Source organism: Chiloscyllium plagiosum, chromosome 9, assembly GCF_004010195.1.
Source record: "Chiloscyllium plagiosum isolate BGI_BamShark_2017 chromosome 9, ASM401019v2, whole genome shotgun sequence".
Classification (NCBI taxonomy): Eukaryota; Metazoa; Chordata; class Chondrichthyes; order Orectolobiformes; family Hemiscylliidae; genus Chiloscyllium; species Chiloscyllium plagiosum.
In genome coordinates this window covers 41,485,181-41,506,671 of record NC_057718.1, presented here as the reverse complement: position 1 = coordinate 41,506,671, position 21,491 = coordinate 41,485,181, and the positions used below count along the sequence as shown (strand labels likewise).

The 21,491-nt window shown below is 40.3% G+C and overlaps 1 protein-coding gene across 4 annotated transcripts in view; it reads left to right on the top strand.

The window, feature by feature from the left end:
- Positions 1-5,197, top strand: part of tgfb2 (transforming growth factor, beta 2) — a 98,671-nt gene extending 93,474 nt beyond the window's left edge. For all 4 annotated transcript variants that reach the window (XM_043695790.1, XM_043695789.1, XM_043695788.1 and 1 more), the window contains one exon: positions 863-5,197. In XM_043695790.1, coding sequence (XP_043551725.1) covers positions 863-1,021 — 159 coding nt within the window. In that variant the 3' untranslated portion in view covers positions 1,022-5,197. The remainder of the gene's footprint in view (positions 1-862) is intronic.
- Positions 5,198-21,491: the final 16,294 nt, after the last annotated feature.

Here is a 21,491-nt window from a genome sequence, read left to right as displayed (position 1 = left end):
TCACTGGACTCAAAATGTTAACTGATTTCTCTCCACAGATGTGTCAGACCTGTTGAGATTTTCCAGCGATTTCTGTTTTTATTTCAGATTTGCAGCATACGCAGTTCTTTTGGTTTGTTTTGCCTATTTAGTTAGTTTATCTTACACTAGTTTTGTAAAACCATTTTGAAGGAATTCTGGGGTGTTATATCTCAACCTATGGGCAGGTTAAGATAGTAGCAGTCAAACCCGTTGAGCCAGTAGAGTTTTGGCAATCATTTTGATTACATTAAAGTTTTGAATAACAACCCATTTTGAGCCCAATCAGCACAACCATTTGCTGCTTACTTAATAAAATATACTTTTTTTAATAAGAAGTTAAGGAATTAGAGATATAACACAGCTCTGTTTTATCCTAGGAGACAGTCAAAATATTTATAGATGCCAAAAGGTGACATACTGTAGTAATGGCAAAACTTACTTCAGCATTTCTCACATTGCCATGGATTTATATTAAATATTTTCACTGCCATCTGTGTCCATCAAAGGGTTGAGTGTTCTATAAAAGTCAAGAACACCCTGTATGTGGTATCTTTTTTAGTGGTAGAATGTTTCTGTGATGTTACCATAAAATTATATTTCAGAATCTGACATGGTAGGAAAATTGCATAACAATTTCTTTTGCTTATTCAATGGGTCAATGGTCAAACTGCAAAACTACCTTTGTCCCAATAGGTCAGGATTTATTTAAGGTACTTCTCAAGTAATCATTCACTCTTTGTTTCAGCAATTTATAAATTTCCTACCAGAATGACCCAGGTCACCCGATTCTGTGTTTCGAAAAGATTATTCAGCAGATTAAATGATGTTTTCTTTATTTCAGATACTTAGTCTGTACAACAATATAAACCCTGAAGCTTCTGCCTCCCCATGTTGTGTTTCTCAAGACCTGGAGCCTCTCACTATTCTCTACTTCGTTGGCAAAGTTCCCAAAATTGAACACCTTTCGAACATGGTAGTCAAGTCTTGCAAATGCAGCTAAGAATGAATACAACTCCCTTGAAAATCCCAGGTTCATCAGTGTTAAACAAACGAACAATACATGGTACTAGTTTGAACTATTTGGAACTTTTTCTTTCGTTTAACTACCAACAGAAGCAAAAGGAAATAAAATGTACATTGAAGGCTTTATTCCTATCCTTCACCTACTAATTTAGTGTGATAGATGAGACACAGAATCTTTAAATTGAAAAGACAAAAACACTGGAAAAATTGTAAGTGTTAATATGTGAAATAAAAAGAGTCCCACTTAGTGGAAATGCTGTACAGGTCCCGTGCCTTACTTGATCTCTTGTGTATTGTTATGCAATTGGCATCCTATATATACTCCTTTGTTAGGGCACCAACAAAGTCAAATGTATTACTGTTATGTCCATTGTGGGGATGTGTTATTGGTTCAAGTGATGGGAGATGACAGCAAGCTTTGTAATCAGCAAGCAAGTGTGCACTTGCCATCAGTCATATATGGCATTGGTTGAAGGAATGCTGATAATTAAAATTTGGGCTTAAAAATTTGCATGTTACAAATAAGAAGGTACATCAGGTGGAGCACTTCAAACGCAAAGGCTAGCATGTTTATAGCAGATGTGTCCAATGAAGTAGATGCATTCCTGAAGAGAAAAAAGATTGAGTGACATGGTGAGAGGGTTGAAAGTTGGGTTGATTTTTCAAAAAAAGGGACTGACTGTTCGACTTAATGCTCTTTCCACTTAGTACCAAACATTTTACTCTCTGAATTAGCTTCAACAAATTCAGAAGCACATTAGTCTGAAATTTGTCACCTCTGCTTCGGGTGCAGAGATTTATTCGGCAGAAGTGCTGATTGGAGAATCGTCCATGGAGGTTGACATGGTTGATTTCATTTTCCAGCTGTTAAAATCAATGACTGGAATATCAGGAATGCCATAAATTGAACTCACTACATTATGGTAAATCTTTCTAAGGCATTTTTGCTGATATTTTCTGAGTGTTGGTTTTCACAAATTTGTACGTGCATTTCCAGATAATAGAAATTGTGAAGCTCCACTCCAGCATAGATCAGAGAGCTGGTTACAGAGGTCAGTGTGCACAATTTGTGGGACTCATCATATTCAAGACATTAAAAACAGAAATGCACCAACTCAGGCACATTGACCTTTCTGCCATGTCTTCAATCTGCTCTCCTGCTGAGCCAGACTGCTTATAAGGAGCAGACTACTACAACTCTAGAGCTAATACATTTATACATTTTCAACAACAAATTCAGAGAGCAAAATACAGAGGATTATGACCTTTGATGTTTCTGTTTCTGGAGTTCCATATTTCAACTTCATCTCTAGGAGCAGTTAAGGAAATACCTCTTTCTCCCAAATACCATTTATGATATATGGTAAATTAATTTGACTTGATCCTCCCTGCAAATTGAGCATCAGCCAATTTACAAAGTTCCAACTCCAACCCTGCTCATAACTTTTGTTTTTAAATTACTTGTTCTTTTCTGTTTTCACTTCATTATAAGTGAACAGTTAGCAACACAAAATTGAAATGTGTACAGTATTGTTAAAAATAAAGAAAATAGCACAACAATGTGAAAGTGATGCTTCTGTTTACACTAAGCTTGATATATTTTATCTGCAAGGGCAGCCCCTAGATGTAGCACCCATCTGATTGGAATACGTGATTGCTTTTCTAGCCCGGGGTTAGGCTAACAATAATAATAGGACAATATCTTTTTGGTCCAGGATCACATTAGGATTGTCGTAACATGTTGCATCATGCAATGAGAAGATGTGGGTCTATGTCTGATGCACTTCACATGGTAAACTTCCTGTTTTAAGCCGAGACTAAACATTTCCTTGCAGGAAGGAGAAAGAAAACCAGGTTTCATAGAAACCAAGGGAATGGAAGATTATCAGCAGTATGCAGCAACGTAGAGTTAAGGTTAAAATCAGATCAGTTGCGATCTTATTGAATAGTGGAGCATACTTAAAGTGCTAAGTATTTGTTTGGTATGTAAACTATATAGAAATTCCTATGATTTTAACAGAGTCTCTTAATAAACTTTATGAATACTAGGATATCTTCTTCCCCCAAGACATTTTCCTTTCTTTCTCTACCTGTATAGCAATAGGAAAGGGAAGATCTGGAAACATTCTGTGGGAAGGGGAGGCATGGTGTATGTCTTCTGAGAGCCACAGGTGAAAGGACAGTGAACCAGAAATATTTCCCCTTCCCATGACACTGAAGTGCTGTCTCTTGTTCAGGAATTCTATGTTCCACTCCTGATCTATAAAAAATGGTCCAATTTTGATCAGGATTGCGAAGTTATATTCCCCATTTTTACAGCCCAGTCCCTTGCAAGATATGATAGCAAAATGCTACCCCTTCACGAGGACATCGAAGGTAAATTCCAGTCAAGGATCTGCAGGCTGGTAACAAATGTAGCTAGATCACTCCTTACTGAAAATACATGCTTAGAATGCCTATCCCATGTGGGATAAAAAGGAAAAGTCACAGAGGACTGAAACCAATTGGATAGTTCCTTCAAAGAACCAGTCGGCACATTGGACTGATTGCCTCTTCTGTGCTCTATGAGTCTATAACTGGGGTCGGGTGGAGGGTGCAGATACCTTTACATATGGCTTTTGGGATCTTGACATGTTTCTGGTGAGTGACAATGGAATAGCATTTACGGTGGGGGTGGAGAATAGCAGGCATCGCCTAAGTGGTTGCACCTTTTAGCTGAGAAGGACAACATGAACATAAGGATGGAAAGACTTACTTCCATGGGGATTTTGAAAAATCCAAGTTTGATCATAGACCCTTTATTCCTTTCAATATTTTAATTCATATGCCATTTCATAATAACTATTAAAGGTTTTTACAATATTAAATTATGGGAACGTCCTTCTGTTGTGACTATTTCCATTCACTTGGTAAGTGTAAACATAAGGTCACTAGAAAAATATGCAAGAAACTGTGTGCTAAAATTTCACAAGTTAACTCATGGAAATAAGCAGTGACCTTTGACAGCTTCCACAAGATATACAGTGGAAAATGTGTTGATGTAGTTGCCTAAATAAAATAAATATCCAAATCCCCTTTATTACTTCTCATGACTCACTAATGTGTATAGGACACTCGTTTAAAACCATTTGGAAGCCCCTACTTCTGTGATGCTCATCATACTAGATGATAAAATCATGTGACTTGTTTCATATTACTGTCTATTCATTTCTGATCTTTTTGAATTGTTAAACTAATTCCCATATGATTTTCATTGTTCTTTGGGATATAAAGAGTAAATCATTTTAAAGGGCCATTGCCTTCAAGAAAAATGCCATTGGCCAACTTTCTTTTTAGTTTGGCAAAGAAGAAGACCCATGCATCATCTTCATGATTGTAATATTGCCTGAAAATGACACAATGATACATTTTGGCTGGGTTTGCATCCATGAGGTAATTGTGTCAGACAAATGAAAAGATGTTTGCCAAATACTATTTTCATGAAGACAGTGGCCTCAATTTAGCTCTAATCTAACACTTTTAAGCATCGTTTGAAATTCACAACGTATACATTGTAGATAAATACCTGAAAATAGCTTCTGACATCTGGAATGCCAGTCGTAAGCACTTTTGTTGGGGATAGCCTATGTTAAACTCTTATGAATGTCATTCATTGTGGATGGTTTGTGGTCCTATATATGAATGGCATGATAATTTGTCTTTTAGCTCCAATAGAAGGAGATGGATGCCAGAATGTCGAACTATACTTGATTGCGCTGGACGCAGCCAAATGTTAAATGCTTTTTTTAGAAAAAAAAATCTGTATTTTGCTCAATATTTCCTTTTTTTTGCCCCATTAAAATGAAGTTTCTCTTCCTCAGGATTGCACTGATACTAGTATTAAGCTTCTTCTTGTAATGCTGACGTCTTTGAAACTATTGTTTTTAAATATTGTACACTTATTTCTTGATCCTTAGTAAATGTTGGACATTTGATGATCTTACCACTTGGGTGGGAGGGTGGGTGCTTTCTCCTTGTTTTATCTTTCAAACGTACATTTTGGTCAAACATACATATTTGTTGGCTAATTACTATGTATTTTAACACATGGTATGTCTGTGAAGCCTGCAAATTTTGTGGTGCTCTAGTGGTTAAATAAATTATTTCAGTTTTACTTTTTTTGGCTTTCCTTGACTTATTATATAAAAAAGTATTTTACAGATGTATCACAGACTTAGGTCCAAGATGTTCCTACTCAGATTTCTAGAGAGATCATAGTCCAGGTGTCTGTTGACTGAAAACTGGCTTAAAACTCTTAGTTGAAATACAACTTATCTCAGTTCTCAAAGACACATTATATAAAATGCAGGATTAGTATTATAATCTAATTAGTGAATTATTTAAGTGGACAATTCCCTACCTTGCCCAAAGTGGGTTGATTAGCTAATTTACTATTGGCAGTCGAAATTTTGAGCATCAGGTCTTCTTTGAATGCTTCAAACATTTGTGGGAAGTCCTCACAATATTATATTTCTAAACTGATAATTAACAATTCATATCAATTGTAAAATGAGGCAATACTTCAAACACTTGGGATATTTTAAACAACCAATGCTTGCTAGGTTGATTCCAATTATATTGATTAACCCATCACTGATCAGAAAAAAAATTGTTGAAATTTTCATTCTAATGCATTTGACAGATGGTATTAATTGAGGCATCGGTGCCAAGTGAAGTGAGGTAGATCATGGACAGATGTGCAGAAATTGTTGTTGACTATTTTATGCTCCATTACATACAATTTAAGTCTGCAGAGTTTTGGGTTCAGTTGTTAATCTACCTTAATTGAATGCATCCTGTTGCTGGAAGAACCATTCCATTTGCACGATTTGTACCCTCTGCCTTTACAGACCTGAGAAACGAGCCTCAGATTGGCCTGATAGTGTAATTCCATCTATTGTGAAATATGTATTGCTGTATTTTCTGACAATAAAGTAAGTGTTAAAATAGCAATAGTTTCAATGTTACTCAAACTTCCAAATTAGGTAGTGGGATTGGTAAGCAAACGATAAAAGGTGAGTAAAAATCTTAAATAACGTTATTTATTAGATAGAGTAAATTGGAAGCTCAACCTAAAAATTGAACAAAAAACGAATGGAGAAGTCAAGAGACTGGGTTCAATTCAATGACTGAATTCTCTGAGCAGCAAACTGTATATTTAAAAGGAGTGCAGCTATGAGTCGATGCAATACCATAGTAGTCAGTGCTTTGGTCCTACAATTCCTTTGACTTTGCCTTGAATGTCACTTGCTCACCCAAGCCTGGACATTATCCATATCCTGGACTGAAGTGGTTTGCTTCATTATCAGAAGGGATGTGGGTATCACTGAAAATTACAGAACTACAGATGATCAGGCCAGACTCCTGACTGTATGATGGAGTAGGACCACTGATAAACCAACCGATGATGATTAGGTTAAAGAATCAGAGCTGAGAAATTCCTGTAGTGATGTTCTTGGAATACAATTATTGGCATCCTAAAACAGAAACCATCTTTATGAACCAGTGCTGTTCCTTTGACACTAATTACCTCAACTTTATCAGAATGGCTTGGGTGCCATATTGTGTAAAATGACATCTCGATGTCATCAGAAATTGTTCTCATTATTTTTTGACATTAAAGTTTTGTGCCGTCACCTGCGATGAGAGCTAGAGCTAATTGCTTTTAGTGGAAACTGAATTGAGTATCATTGACTTCAGTTATTGGTGAACAGGTGTCATTTGATGGCAGAAAAATTGACCTTTCCAACTGAAACTTCAAAAACATGGAAAATAATTCTACTCCTCCTGTATACCAGGCTACACACATGTAAATCTTGGACCAGAACATGTGCATTTTAAAGTCACTAAAAGATTATTCTGATGTGACTTTAGGAAGGGACCTATTGAGTATCTATTAAAATGTATTATTTTTTTCTTGATATTATAGCCGGCCCTCTCATGCTGCCGCTCAGAAGCATCGTCCAGATATAAATCTTCAGGTACCACATGTCCACTGGTGACATACAGCTCTACCTAACCACCATCACATCTCTCCACCCATCTCTGGTCTCTCACTTGTAATATGCTTGTCCACTGTGTAGTGCTTTTAACATTTATTCAATAATGGGATGTGGAAGTCGCTTGCTGGACTAACATTTGTGCCCATTACTTTCCCTCAACATATACGAGGAAAAGCCAAATTCCCTGCAACTAAATTTGCAGAAGATCAAATCTGAATTTTGGACTGAATTTTCCTACTTTCAAGGTGGAAGCAGGAGTGTAAGAAATGTGCATCATACAGTATTTCCAACATGTTCCCACCTCAGAACACTCTGCCCAGTTGTGACAGATATCCAATTAAGGGTGATAACAAGCCACTTTATTCTCTTGGTCCAAGTGGTTTTCCCAATGGTGATTGAAGCTTCCCCAGTGTCTCAGAAACCTGAAAATGGATCAGAGGTGTTCCAATATGTTCCAACAGTGATCCACAAGGATATCTGTACCCCAGCATCAGACATTCCCTTGCTGCCGTTTCATAGAGACTGATGTCTCTGATAATTCCAGTCCTACTTCAGTGACATCTAATTCCCTTCCACTGGAAAGTGTCCATGGCACTTCTGTTGCTTTTGCTGATGGAGAGGCATTGCCCACATTATAAAGGATTCTGGCAACCCTATTAACAAGATATGTTGCAGGCACCTCCTAAGGTGGAGTCCAGCGATCATCCGTAATTAGATAAGGTTACAGGAGGTGGTTTGTTCATGAAGCTTATATTTATCATTTACCAGTACTCATTTTCAGGATCCCCCACTTTGAATTCATCCTGCTATCAGGATTGTGATGCATTGTACAAAACTTTATGGCTATCTTCACTCACAACCACAAACACCACTTGCTAGCCACTGAATCTATCCCTCTCCTTCCACCTGCCTGAGGCCAAACCAGATTATTTGCAATCTCACTGTATTACATAACCCCAAGACAAAGTTCTGACAACATATCAGCTCTGTCACCAGGAATCATAGAATCCCTACAGTGTGTAAAGACCTACATTTTGCCCTCGAGTCTGCACTGATCCTCCAAAGGGCATCCCACCCAGACGCAGTCCCCTTAACCCCATATTTACCATGGCTAATCTACCTAGTCTGCACATCCCTGGACACTACGGACAATTTCAGCATGGCCAATCCTCCAAACCAGCACATCTTTGCACTGCGTGAGGAAACCAGAGCACCACCCCACACAACCATGGGGAGAACGTGCAAAATCCACACAAACAGGCAAGAATCAAACCTGGGTCCCTGATGCTGTGAGGCAGCAGTGCTAACCACTAAGCCATCATGCCATCCAAAGACTTTTTAGTTCCACTTTTGCATCATCAACCAACTCTGACTCGACCTTAGCTGAATTGTTACTGAAATCCTAATCCATCCTTTGTTACCTCAAGATTTGATCATTCTAAAGCACACTTCGCCAGTGAACATTTTCTACCCTCTCACTTCAAATTATCTAAAAATCAGTCACCTGTATTCTAACTCATGCCAAGTTCTGTTCATCATTTACCCCTGTGGTTTCTGACCTATGGGCTCCTGGTTGAAAAATGCCTTGATTTTAAGTTTTGTTTTAAAATACATCCATTAGCTCTCTCTAACCCTGGTATCCCATCCAGCCTCACAATGCTTTGAGATATATGTGCTATTTGAGTAACCCTGATTTTATTAGCTTAGTTACTGGGAGCATGCCTTCAGCTGTATAGTTTGCAATCTGTGGATTCCTCTTCCTAACTCACTCAGTCTCTCCTTCATCCTCTAAAAAAACTTATTAAAGACTACATCTTGCTTTTGGACATGTGTCTGCCTGAGTATCTCCTTATGCAGCTCAGTGTCAAATGTCTTGTCAAGCACCCATGAATATTTCATCAAGTTAAAGGTGCTAGGAGATTTGAACAATCCTTAGATAAGCACAATGATGACTTTGGGATAGCGTAGGGGAACAAGCTGAAAATAGTTCACAGGTCGGCACAACATCGAGGGCCGAAGGGCCTGTTCTGCGCTGTATGGTTCTATGTTCTATGTTCTAAATGCAATATGCTTTGCTTTAAAAATAATTAGAGGCAGTTTTGACAGTCTCATTTCTATTCATTTACAAACATCACTGAATATTCCAGAAAGCATCAACATAACGATTTGGCTTTTTAACAGTGTGCCTAGCCAGATGACCTATTCCCAGCCTTTGCCTGCCCTGTTCTTTGTTTGCGATGAGGTGCAGAAGAATAGTCCTCAATGATTCCATTCAATTACTCCATCTGTAGGGCAGTATTTGGTCTTTGTTTAGCATGGCTGAGATTGATAACATGTATCGAAACAAAACTTTAAATTCTGAAAACTCTTTGGATCCAAATGTCAAAGTTCTTTTCAATAAAACTGAACATTTTTTTCACACATCTTTGTCACAGCTTTTAGTACTGTGATTGATTTTCATTTCTTTTTTGTCTTTTTCAGAGGCTGCTACATGACTTTAAAGTGGGATTAATAGTTACTTTTGAGAGTGTCAAAGCCTGCTAAAATGCTTTGTAAAAAATCACACTTAGAAAAGAATGATTACAATGCAGATGCTCCTTTGATAAATTTTGTCAAGCAAATTTTAATAGAAATGATGCTATCCTTTTGTTCCTGGCCAAATAAAACTGCAGCCTTTCTGATCTTCTTTACTCGGCCTGTGTAAATAACATGAACATAGTTGATGACTGAATCCAAAACTTAGAAACCTCAGAAAATGGGAGAGCTTGTCCACCAGCATCAATGCAGGGAATTGTACTCCTAGGAAACAAGTGGCAGGCAATCCCATCAATTGATTACCTTACTGTTGAAAGGTTCTGGTTAGGCCTAGGCTGAAGCCTTTTAAAGATGAAGGGGACATCATGATCTGGGAAAAATCTAGATTTAACCAGGTATGCCCCTTTGACTGGCTTAAGGCCCTCCTATCAAATCAACAGGCTGGTACTGAAGGGATGAGTTCTGTTTGAGTAAGTTCTGTCCCAGATTCCAGATCCTTCCCAGGCAAAACTTTTGTTTTACATCTTCCCCAAATTCCAGGAATTTTACAGAGTATTTTTCACAAAATGAATGAAAATTCAGTTGTCACAAATGCGTAATGCTCTGTGAACCGTTCTCCAGCTGTCTGGATCTGTGAACTGCAACAATTTATACAGTGAGCAAACAACATTCATGATTCTAAACCTTTAGCTCTAAGAATCACAAAAAGCTGTGCTGCTGTGCAAAGTTGTTTACTCTGTGGCTCTGAACAGATATCATTTCCTGGCCATTGATGACATTCTAGGTTAAGAATTTTATCAAGCCCTTCCTGCACGGCTATGAATATGATGTAAGTTTGGTTTTCATTATCATTTCAATCATTGGGATAAAGGGGGTTGAGCAACATTTCAAGTCAGAACGCAGTTATGTACAAAGGAAAAACAGACGTTTGATTCCATTTAACCACTATGCTGGCGAAGAGTGCTACTGAATTACACGCAAGATCAACTCACAGCAACACAAAGCAGTCTATGGGTTGTATAATCATCTGTGAGCCATAGAAAAACATAATACACATAAGCATTACCACATGTGTGGAGGAAATATATTCCAGCCTGTATCTTCCACTTCATTTGTCCACTCATGTTGAGATGTTTTTACTGTTGACTTATCTTCCCCAGCGTGAAACAGGTTGTGGATAGCACAAATAGACAGGGCAAATTGTATTCAGCCAGGTGCTGGCAATCCTCATAGTTCCATGACAAAACAACAAAAAGGATCACTGAATCCATATACATGCTAATTCATTACTGTGCTCCTTACCTACAAAATACTCAGCCTGTCAGGCAGCTTGTGTGCAGAGAAAAATCAAAGTTCAGGCTGAAGATCTTTTTGCAGAATTAGAACATAGAACATAGAAAAGTACAGCACTGAACAGGCCCTTTGGCCCATGATGTTGTGCCAAGGTTTAATCCTAATGTAAAGTATAATAATTAAACTACACACCCCTCAACTCACTGCTATCCATGTGCATTTCCATCAGTCACTTAAATGTCCTTAATGACTGCTTCCACTACCACTGCTGGCAATGCATTCCATGCATTCACAACTCTCTGCGTGAAGAACCTACCTCTGACGTCTCCTCTGTACCTTTCTCTTAATATCTTAAAACTATGACCCCTTGTACCAGTCAGTCCTGTCCTGGGGAAAAGTCTCTGGCTATTGACTCTATCTATTCCTCTCATTACCTTGTATACCTCGATCAAGTCTCCTCTCTTCCTCCTCTCTCCAGAGACAAAAGTCTGACCTTATTCAACCTTTCTTCATAAGGCAAGCCCTCCAGTCCAGGCAGCATCCTGGTAAACCTTTTTTGCACCCTCTCTAAAGCCTTTGTATCTTTCCTATATCAGGGCAACCAGAACTGGACACAATATTCCAAGTGTAGTCTCATCAGGGACTTGTAGAACTGTAGCAAAACCTCGCGGCTCTTAAACTCGATCCCCTGTTATTGAAAGCCAAAACACCATATGCTTTCTTAACAACCCTATCCACTTAGGTGGTAACTTTGAGAGATCTATGTACTTGCACACCCAGATCCTTCTGTTCCTCCACGCTGCCAAGAATCTTGTCTTTAATCCCATATTCAGCATTCGGGTTCGACCTTCCAAAATGCATCACTTCGCATTTATCCAGGTTGAACTCCATCTGCCATTTCTCAGCCCAGCTCTGCATTCTGTCTGTGTCATGCTGCAGCCTGCAATAGCCCTTGATACTATCGACAGCACCTCCAACCTTTGTGTCATCTGAAAATTTACTAACACAGCCCTCAACCTCTTCATCCAAGTCATTTATAAAAACTACAAAGAGGCCGAGGAACAGAGCCCTGAGGGACCCCACTTAACACTGACCTCCAGGCAGAATACTTTCCATCTACAACCACTTCTGTCAGCCAATCAATTCTGAATCCAGATAGCCAAATCTCCCTGTATCCCATACTTCCTGACTTTATGAATGAGCCTACCATGGGGAACCTTATCAAATGCCTTGCCGATGTCCACATACACCACATCCACTGCTCGACCTTTGGCGACCTGACTTGTCACCTCCTCAAATAATTGCTGGTGCCATTTGTTGTTCACCAGAACTGCTTCTACTTTACAAAAAAGTCTGACTACATGGACATATTTGTTCCCATTATATGCTTCTAAACAAGCCACTACAGTATTTATGATAGAATAGATACTGCACAGAAGGAGACAATTCAGCCCACTGTGCTCTTGTTGGCTATCTGCAGGGGGAATTCACTTACTGCCATCTGTCTGCCTTTGCCCCAATGACCTGTATAATTTTCCTTTTCAGATAATGATCTAACACCTTCTGATTAGCTGATTAAACCCACCATTCCTACATTCTGAGGCATATCATTCCAGATCTTAGCAAACCCCCTGCATGAAAAAAGATTTTCTTCCTTCTGCAATTGCTTCTTTTGCCAATTATCTGAATCTCCTTCCATCAAAGGGGATAGTTTCTCGCCGACTGCTCTTTCCAGACCCCCGTTCTGATTATGAATACCTCCATCAATCTCCCCTCACCTTTGCATTTTCTGCGGGTAACTGTGCCAACTTCTCCAGTTTATGTATCGAACTGAAGATCCTATCCCTGCAACCATTTTATGAATCTTTGCTGCACTCTGCCAAATACCTTCAAATCCTTCTCAAATTGTGGTACTCAAACTGGATGCAATACTTTAGTTGAAACCAATATTTTCTATAGGTTGCACAGGATTTCCTTGTTTTATACTTTATGTTCCCTATTGATAGAGGTGTGATATGTTTTTTAAATGCTCTCTCAGCCTGTCTTGCCACCTTCAATGATATGTGTCAGCTCCTGCACCTGTCCTAAAATACTCTATTGTCTCTTTGCATTCTTTCTACAAAAAAAACTTTGCACTTTAGTGCATTCAATTTCATCTGTCAGTTGTCCGCACACATTATAACAAACGATGTATTTTTGAAGTTCTACATTTTCCTCCTCATAGTTTGCACTATTTCACGAGTTCAGGTAGTTGCGTGGTTTGGTTATTTACAAACTCTACTCATATCAAGTGAGCCTTGAGCATGCAAGGTGCCAAGTCACACCACTAGATTTCCACCTTGACTGCCTCTATTTCATTACAAATATGATTTGAATTGGTATTTAATGAAAAAGTATTTCCATGTTTGCTAAATAGAGTAACATTTTTAAGAAACATTCACTTCATTTGTTTCCAAACGTCAAACATTTTAATTGAAGTCTATCAAAACACATGAATCAGCATCCAAGGATAAAAATAACACTTAGTACTGCTGGCTATATTTCATGTATAGTATGAACTGCTTGTAAATTAATATATATCATTGCTTATGCAAGTGCCTTGGTTTATTCTCTCACTCCCACCTTGAACTTGGATGGCTCAAAATCTAGGTTTTGAAAAGCATTTTGATGAGACATGAGGATTAAGCAGAGAGAGCATTCCCAGACTGTCAGGGAAATTCATGATACACCTTGGATGAATAGACTTCCCAATTTTAAGTGAAATGGACAGCTCAACTACTTTATATTCTCTGACAGAAACATCCCCTGACGTGGTTTGGATATTTCATTGTGTCATTTGATTCCTGTCTCTGTAACACCCTCTGTGCCAGTTAATGATTATATTTACAGCAGTACAAGTTCTTTTAAAAATGTAGGGCTATAGCTTTCACTGTTATACTAAAAACCAGATTTAGGGGCAGTATGCTTTGTGGAGTAATTCAGTTTTATCTAACATTGTGTGAATTTTTTGTTTTAAGTATTGTCGTCTGTGCAAATTGAGACTTGGAGAGGTTTGGCTTTGCCAGTGTCAACCAATTCCATATTTTTCACTTTCAATCAAACTTGCAAAATGCAGGCGCTGTCAGAAATAGTAAACTGTGAGCCTGCCTGCTTCCAGTGCCAGGATTCATACTGCATGCATTCTGCCATTCTGAGTGACAGCAGGAAACGTGAACACAGCCAATACCAACAAATTCAGGTTATCGAAGCAGGAACCAATCAAGCGCTATGGAGTATTCCATATGTAAACGGGAAACCTCTTCATTTTAGTGAGGACCAGTTGTTTCTTCCATGTTTAGGATGCCCGATCTGAAGAGTGCTTTTGTGCATGGACATTGTAAATAATGCTTAAAAGGTTAATAGAAGTATTATTGCAACTTGTTGAAAAATGATGGCCAGTACTCTACGATACCACTACTATATACCACTCATGGTCGTGGGAGGAACAGTCAGTAGTGTGATGGAAGTCAGTTTCCCGCAGGCTGATCTGACTTGTGGCCTGTTCATACAAGGCCTGAATGTAGTAGGTGAGCTGTGAAAATAATGCAAAGCATTGCAAATTATCTGACTGCGGTCACCAATATAGAAGCCTTGTGAATAATTTCAAATTGGGGCCAATTATATCATTTGGGGTTCAAGCATCTGCAAGTATTGGCACAATATAAATTCCCTATTGTATATTGGCCTGTTTAATTTAGATCTGATCTGATCCATGATCCAATGAAAACATGTTGGAGTAACCTTTCCTCCTACCCAACACTTATCTAGTTACTGCCTTCTGTATGATTCTCCTAGTTAACACAACACTACCCAATCCTCCTGCTCTCCACTGCAAGTGTGAAAGTCTGGCAGTGACTCTGTGAGTGTGAGAGTCTGACAGTGACACTGTGAGTGTGGGATTCTGGCAGTGACTCTGCGAGTGTGAGAGTCTGGCAGTGACTCTGTGAGTGTGAAAGTCTGGCAGTGACTCTGTGAGTGTGAGAGTCTGGCAGTGACACTGTGAATGTGGGATTCTGGCAGTGATTCTGTGAGTGTGAGAGTCTGGCAGTGACACTGTTAGTGTGAGAGTCTGGTAGTGACACTGTGAGTGTGAGAGTCTGGCAGTAACACTGTGAGTGTGAGAGTCTGATAGTGACATTGTGAGTGTGAGAGTCTGGCAGTAACACTGTGAGTGTGAGAGTCTGGGAACGGATTGGAATGGAATGCAATGGAATGGAATGGAATTTATTGTCACGTTTACTGAGGCACAATGAAAAGCTTTGTCTTGCAAGCAATACAGGCAGATCACAGAGTTAAGTAGCATAAGTAGTAAATATCAGGTAAACAGTGGCAAAAACAAAAACACAGGTACAGGCGAATATTAAGAGTTTGTGAGTCCATTCAGTATTCTAACAACAGTAGGATAGAAACTGTTACAAAACCTGGTGCGTCTGTCCAGGCTTCTGTACCTTCTCCCCAATGGTACAGTTTGTAGAAAAACATTGCCAGGGTAGGATGGATTTTTGAGAATGCTAGCGGCCTTTCCTTGACAGCAGGCCTGGTACATGGATTCTATAGATGGGAGGTTGGCCTTTGTGATTGTCCGGGTTGAGTTCACCGCTCTTTGTAACCGTCTCCGATCTTGAATGGTGAAGTTGCCATACCAGGTAGTGATACATCCAGGCAGAGTGCTCTCAATGGTGCACCTTTAAAAATTGGCAAGGGTATTTGCCGTCATGCCAAATTTCCTCAGCTGCCTGAGGAAGAAGAGATGTTGTTGGGCCTTTGGAACCACAGGAAGAGTCCAAGGAAGCTTGTTGTGGATGACCACTCCTAGGAGCTTGACACTCTCCACTCATTCCAGCTTCCCAAATAAGAAGGCAGCTCACCACCACCTTCTCAAAGGCAACAAGGAATGGGCAATAAATGGGCAATAAATGATGGCCTGCAATGCCCACAACCCACAAATGAATAAAAAAAGGTCTTGTTGAGTGGGAAGAAAAGTGTTAAGTGGAATTCATTAGTGAAGTGCAAGGGTTTGCCTTTAGTGAATGCAAATAATATACAATAAACTGAAGAGTATGGAGAGGAGTAGAGAAAATGGAACACTTTAGAGTTTATATCTGCAGTCCCCTGAAGGTGGCAGAACAGAAAAATAAGATGGTGGGTGAAGTACTGAATGCAAGGGAAAGGATGGAATGCTGAACATATACAAGACCCTGATTAGGCTATTGCCGTAAGTTTGTGTACAATTCTGGTCATGACCTTACAGAAAGGATGCAACGGCCCCAGAAGGAGTACAGAGGAGGTTTACAAGAATGTTGCCATGGCTCGAAAATTGCAGATATGAGGAAAGACTGGATAAGCTAGAGTTGTTTTCCTTTGAACAGAAGAAGCTGTTAATCAAGGTGCACAATATAATAAGGGGCTTGGATAGAGTGGACAGGACAACTTTGCTTCCAGTAGTGGATAGGTCAATCACAAGGGGCACAGACTTAAGGTGATTTGTCGGAATGATTAGCGGGAACATGAGAAAAACTTTTTTAAACCAGAGGTTGGTGGGTATCTGGATTTCTCTGCACAGTTTGGTGGATGAAACAGAAACCCTTAACATAGAAACATAGAAAATAGGAGCAGCTGTAGACTATTCGGCCCTTTTAGCCTGCTTCTCCATTTAATATGATCTTTTGGCAATGGGGAGGCAATGGCCTAGTGGTATTATCGTTGGACTTTTAGCTCAAAGACGCAGGTAATGTTCTGGGGACCCGGGTTTGAATCCTGCCATGGCAGATGGTGGAATTTGAATTCAATAAGTATCTGGAATCAAGAGTCTGTGATGACCAGGAATCCATTGTCGATAGTTGGAAAAATCCATCTGGTTCACTAATGCCCTTCAGGGAAGGAAACTGCTGTCCTTACCTGGTGTGGCCTACATGTGACTCCAGACCCACAGCAATGCTGTTGACACTTAACTGCCTTCTGGGCAATTAAGGATCAGCAATAAATGCTGGTTATCCAGTGACACCCTCATCCCGTGAATGAGTAAACATTCAGTGCACTGTTCTTGCTTTCTCATTATACCCTTTGATTTCTTTAGGTCTGAGAGTTGTATCTAACCCCTTGTTGAAAACTCTCAATGTTTTAGTCTCAACTACATTCTGTGGCAGAGATTTCCACAGGCTCACCCATCTCTGGTGAAGAAATTACTACTAATCGTAGTCCTAAATGGCCTACAGTATATCCTTAGATAATGACCTCCATTTCCGGGCTCTCTGATCATCAGGGTCATCCTTCTTGCATTTGTGCTGTCGAGTACTGTTGGGATTTCATAGGTTTCAATAAGAACTCCTCTTTTTTCCAAACACAAGTGAATGAGAGACTGGCTAGCAAGGTTAGATCTCACGGAATACAGGGAGAACTAACCATTTGGATACAGAACTGGCTCAAAGGAAGAAAACAGAGGGTGGTGGTGGAGGGTTGTTTTTCAAATTGGAGGCCTGTGACCAATGGAGTGCCACAAGGATCGGTGCTGGGTCCATTACTTTTCGTCATTTATATAAATGATTTGGATATGAACATAGGAGACGTAGTTAGTAAGTTTGCAGATGACACCGAGCTTGGAGGTGTAGTGGACAGTGAAGAAGGTTACCTCAGATTACAATGGGACCTTGATTGGATGGGCCAATGGGCTGAGGAGTGGCAGATGGAGTTTAATTCAGATAAATGTGAGGTGCTCTATTCTGGGAAAGCAAATCTTAGCAGGACTTATACACTTACTGGTAAGGCCCTGGGGACTGTTGTTGAACAAACAGACCTTGGAATGCAGGTTCATAGCTCCTTGAAGTACAGTCACAGGTAGATAGGATAGTGAAGAAGGCATTTGGTAGGCTTTCCTTTATTGGTCAGAACACTGATTATAGGAGTTGGGAGATCATGTTGCAGCTGTACAGGACATTGATTCAGCCACTTTTGGAATATTGCGTGCAGTTCTGGTCTCCTTCCTATCAGAAGGGTGTTGTTAAACTTGAAAGGGTTCAGAAAAGATGTACAAGGATGTTGCTAGGGTTGGAGGATTTGAGCTATAGGGAGAGGTTGAATAGGCTGGGGCTGTTTTCCCTGGAGCGTCAGAGGCTGAGGGGTGACTCATAGAAGTTTATAAAATCATGAGGGGCATGGATAGAAGAAATAGACAACGTTTTTTTCCATGGGATGGGGGAGTCCAGAGCTAGAGGGCATAGGGTAAGAGGGGAAAGATATAAAAGGGACCGAAAGGGCAAATGTTTCACACAGGAAGTGGTGCATGTATGGAATGAACTGCCAGCGGAAGTGGTGAAGGCTGGTACATTTGAAAGGCATCTGGATGGTTCTATGAATAGGAAGGGTTAGGAGGGATATGGGCCAAGTACTGGCAAATGGGACTAGGTGAGGTTGGGTTATCTGGATTGCATGGACAATTTGGACCTGTTTCAGGTCTGTTTCGTGGTGTACATCTCTATGATTCTAATATAGTCCGAATGGATTCTGTCTCTCTTCATATGTCAGCCCTGCCATACCATTAATGAGTCTGACAAACCTTTAGGGCCTCTCTCAATGCCTGGGCAGCACGGTGGCACAGTGGTTAGCACTGCTGCCTCACAGCGCCAGAGACCCGGGTTCAATTCCCGCCTCAGGCGACTGACTGTGTGGAGTTTGCACGTTCTCCCCGTGTCTGCGTGGGTTTCCTCCGGGTGCTCCAGTTTCCTCCCACAATCCAAAGATGTGCAGGGTCAGGTGAATTGGCCATACTAAAAATTGCCCGTAGTGTTAGGTAAGGGGTAAATGTAGGGGTATGGGTGGGTTGCGCTTCGGCGGGTCGGTGTGGACTTGTTGGGCCGAAGGGCCTGTTTCCACACTGTAATCTAATCTAATCTAATCTAATCTAGAACATCCTTCCTCAGAAAAAAATGAAAAAAACTGTAAAGAATACTCCAGGTCTGGTCTTGCCTTGACCCTGCACAGTTGCAGCAAGAGTTCTCTGCTCCTGTACTCTAATCCTTTTGCTATGAATGCTAACATTCCATTTCCTTTCTTCAATGTCTGCTACATCTCCAAGGTTGCTTTCAGTGACTGGTATTCAAGGACACCCAGCTCTCATTGCACCTTCACGTTTCCCAATCCACCACCATTCAGATAATAATTTGCCTTCTTTTTCTTTGCTACCTCACACTTACCCACATTATACTTCTCCTACCCACTCACTCAAATTGTTCAAACCACATTGAAGCAACTCTGCATCCTTCCACCCATCATTGTAGCATCTATCAACTTGGAGATATTACACTTAGATCCTTCATTTAAATCATTTACATGTATTGTGAATAACTGGAATCTAAGCACTGACCCCTGCGGTATCCCACTAGTCATTTCCTGTCACTCAGGAAAAAACCCATTTACTCCTATTCTTTACTTCCTGTATGCAAACTAGTTTTTGAGCCATGTCAACCCCACAACCCCACTTTAATTTTACATGTTCATCTATTATGTGGGACCTTATTGAAAGCTCTCTGAAAATTCAATGACCAGAGCCACTGACTTCCCTTTTGCAGCCTCAAAAACTTACAGTAGATTTGTTCAAGCATGATCGCTTTTTTGTAAATATTGTCACTAATCTTTTTCTCTTCACATACTTTTGTGATTGGTTGCTTTTCCAAACAAGTTTGTATTGACTCATTTAAAAAGGAGCTGAATCTGCACTGAAAGCACATTAACCTGCAAGACTACAGCCCAGGTACTGGGAAGTTGGATGAACCATGGTGATTAGTTTATTCACCCTGCACAGACATAATGGATGGAATGGCTTTTCTCTGCATTTTCATTTTTCTATGGATCTTTATGGAAACAAGGCCACCAATTCACATCAATTTGGTCTTACATCAAGTTATTAGGAAATCAGTTTGTATTTTGAGTGATGTTCTCTGAGGGATCTATATTGCCAAAACATCAGGGTGAAACCTCCATCTTTAACTCCAAACTAACATCAAGCACTCACTTATGTTCATCCGAGAGGCCAGGTAGGACTCAGTATAATATTTAATCCACAAATAGAGACCTGCAATGTCAGCTGAAGTCTCTTGAATGGGACTTGATCCCCATCACTGCAGCACTCCACCATGTTCTGTCTCAGAAGTGAGATTGATTTCACTTAATCAAGACTGACAGCCAGAGTAAGGTCTGATGAGGCCAGAGTTATGGCTTAAGAATCAGGACACCACCAGAAGTCCAATAGTGGAGATAGCAGGTACAATAATGAGAGTTGATCCAGTCAAGATTAGGCATTTTCCAAAAGTTTACAAAGCCCTGCAAGAAATAAACACAGTTCAGAGAACAACTGGCTTAGATTCACAAAGTCATAGAGATGTACAACACGGAAACAGACCCTTCAGTCCAACTCTTCCATGCCGACCAGATATCCCAACCTAATCTAGTCCCACCTGCCAGCACCAAGCCCCTATCCCTCCAAACCCTTCCTATTCATATACCCATCCAGATGTCTTTTAAATGTTGCCATTGTACTAGCCTCTACCACTTCCTCTGGCAGCCCATTCCACACTTGCACTACCCACTACGTGAAAACGTTGCTCTTTAGGTCTCTTTTATATCTTTCCCCTCTCACCCTAAACCTATGCCCTCTAGTTCTGAAATCCCCCACCCCAGGGAAGCGACTTTGTCTATTTACCCTATCCATTTCCCTGATGATTTTATAAACCTCTATAAAGTCACCCCTCAGCCTCCCGCTCAAGGGAAAACAGCCCCAGCCTATTCAGCCTTTCCTTATAGCTCAAATCCTCCAACCCTGGCAACATGCTTGTAAATTTTTTCTGAACCCTTCCAAGTTTCACACCATCCTTCCAATAGGAAGGAGACCAGAATTGCACACAATATTCAAAAAGTGGCCTAACCAATATCGTGTACAGCTGCAACATAACCTGCCAACGCCTGTACTCAATACTCTGACCAATAAAGGAAAGCATACCAAACACCTTCTTCACCATCCTATCTACCTGTGACTGTGCTTTCAAGGAGCTATGAACCTGTACTCCAAGGTCTCTTTGTTCAGCAACACTCCCTTGGACCTTACCATTAAGTGTAAAAGTCATGTCCTAATTTGCTTTCCCAAAATGCAGCACCTTGCATTTATCGAAATTAAACTCCATCTGCCACAAGGAGAACTGGTAGATGGAGTTCAATCCGGACAAATGCAAGATGATGCATTTTGGAAGATCCAGTTCGAGAGTGAAGTATACTGTCCTGGAAATGGAAAACTCTTGGGGAAAATTGATGTACAGAGAGATCTGGGTGTTCAGGTCCATTATTCCCTGAAGGTGGCCATGCAGGTCAGTAGAGTGGTCAAGAAGACATACGGCATGCTTTCCTTCATTGGACAGGGTATTGAGTACAACAGTTGGCAGGTCATGTTACAGTTGTATAAGACTTTGGTTCGGCCACATTTAGAATACTGTGTACAGTTCTGGTTGCCACCTTACCAAAAGGATGTGGATGCTTTGGAGAGGGTGCTGAGGA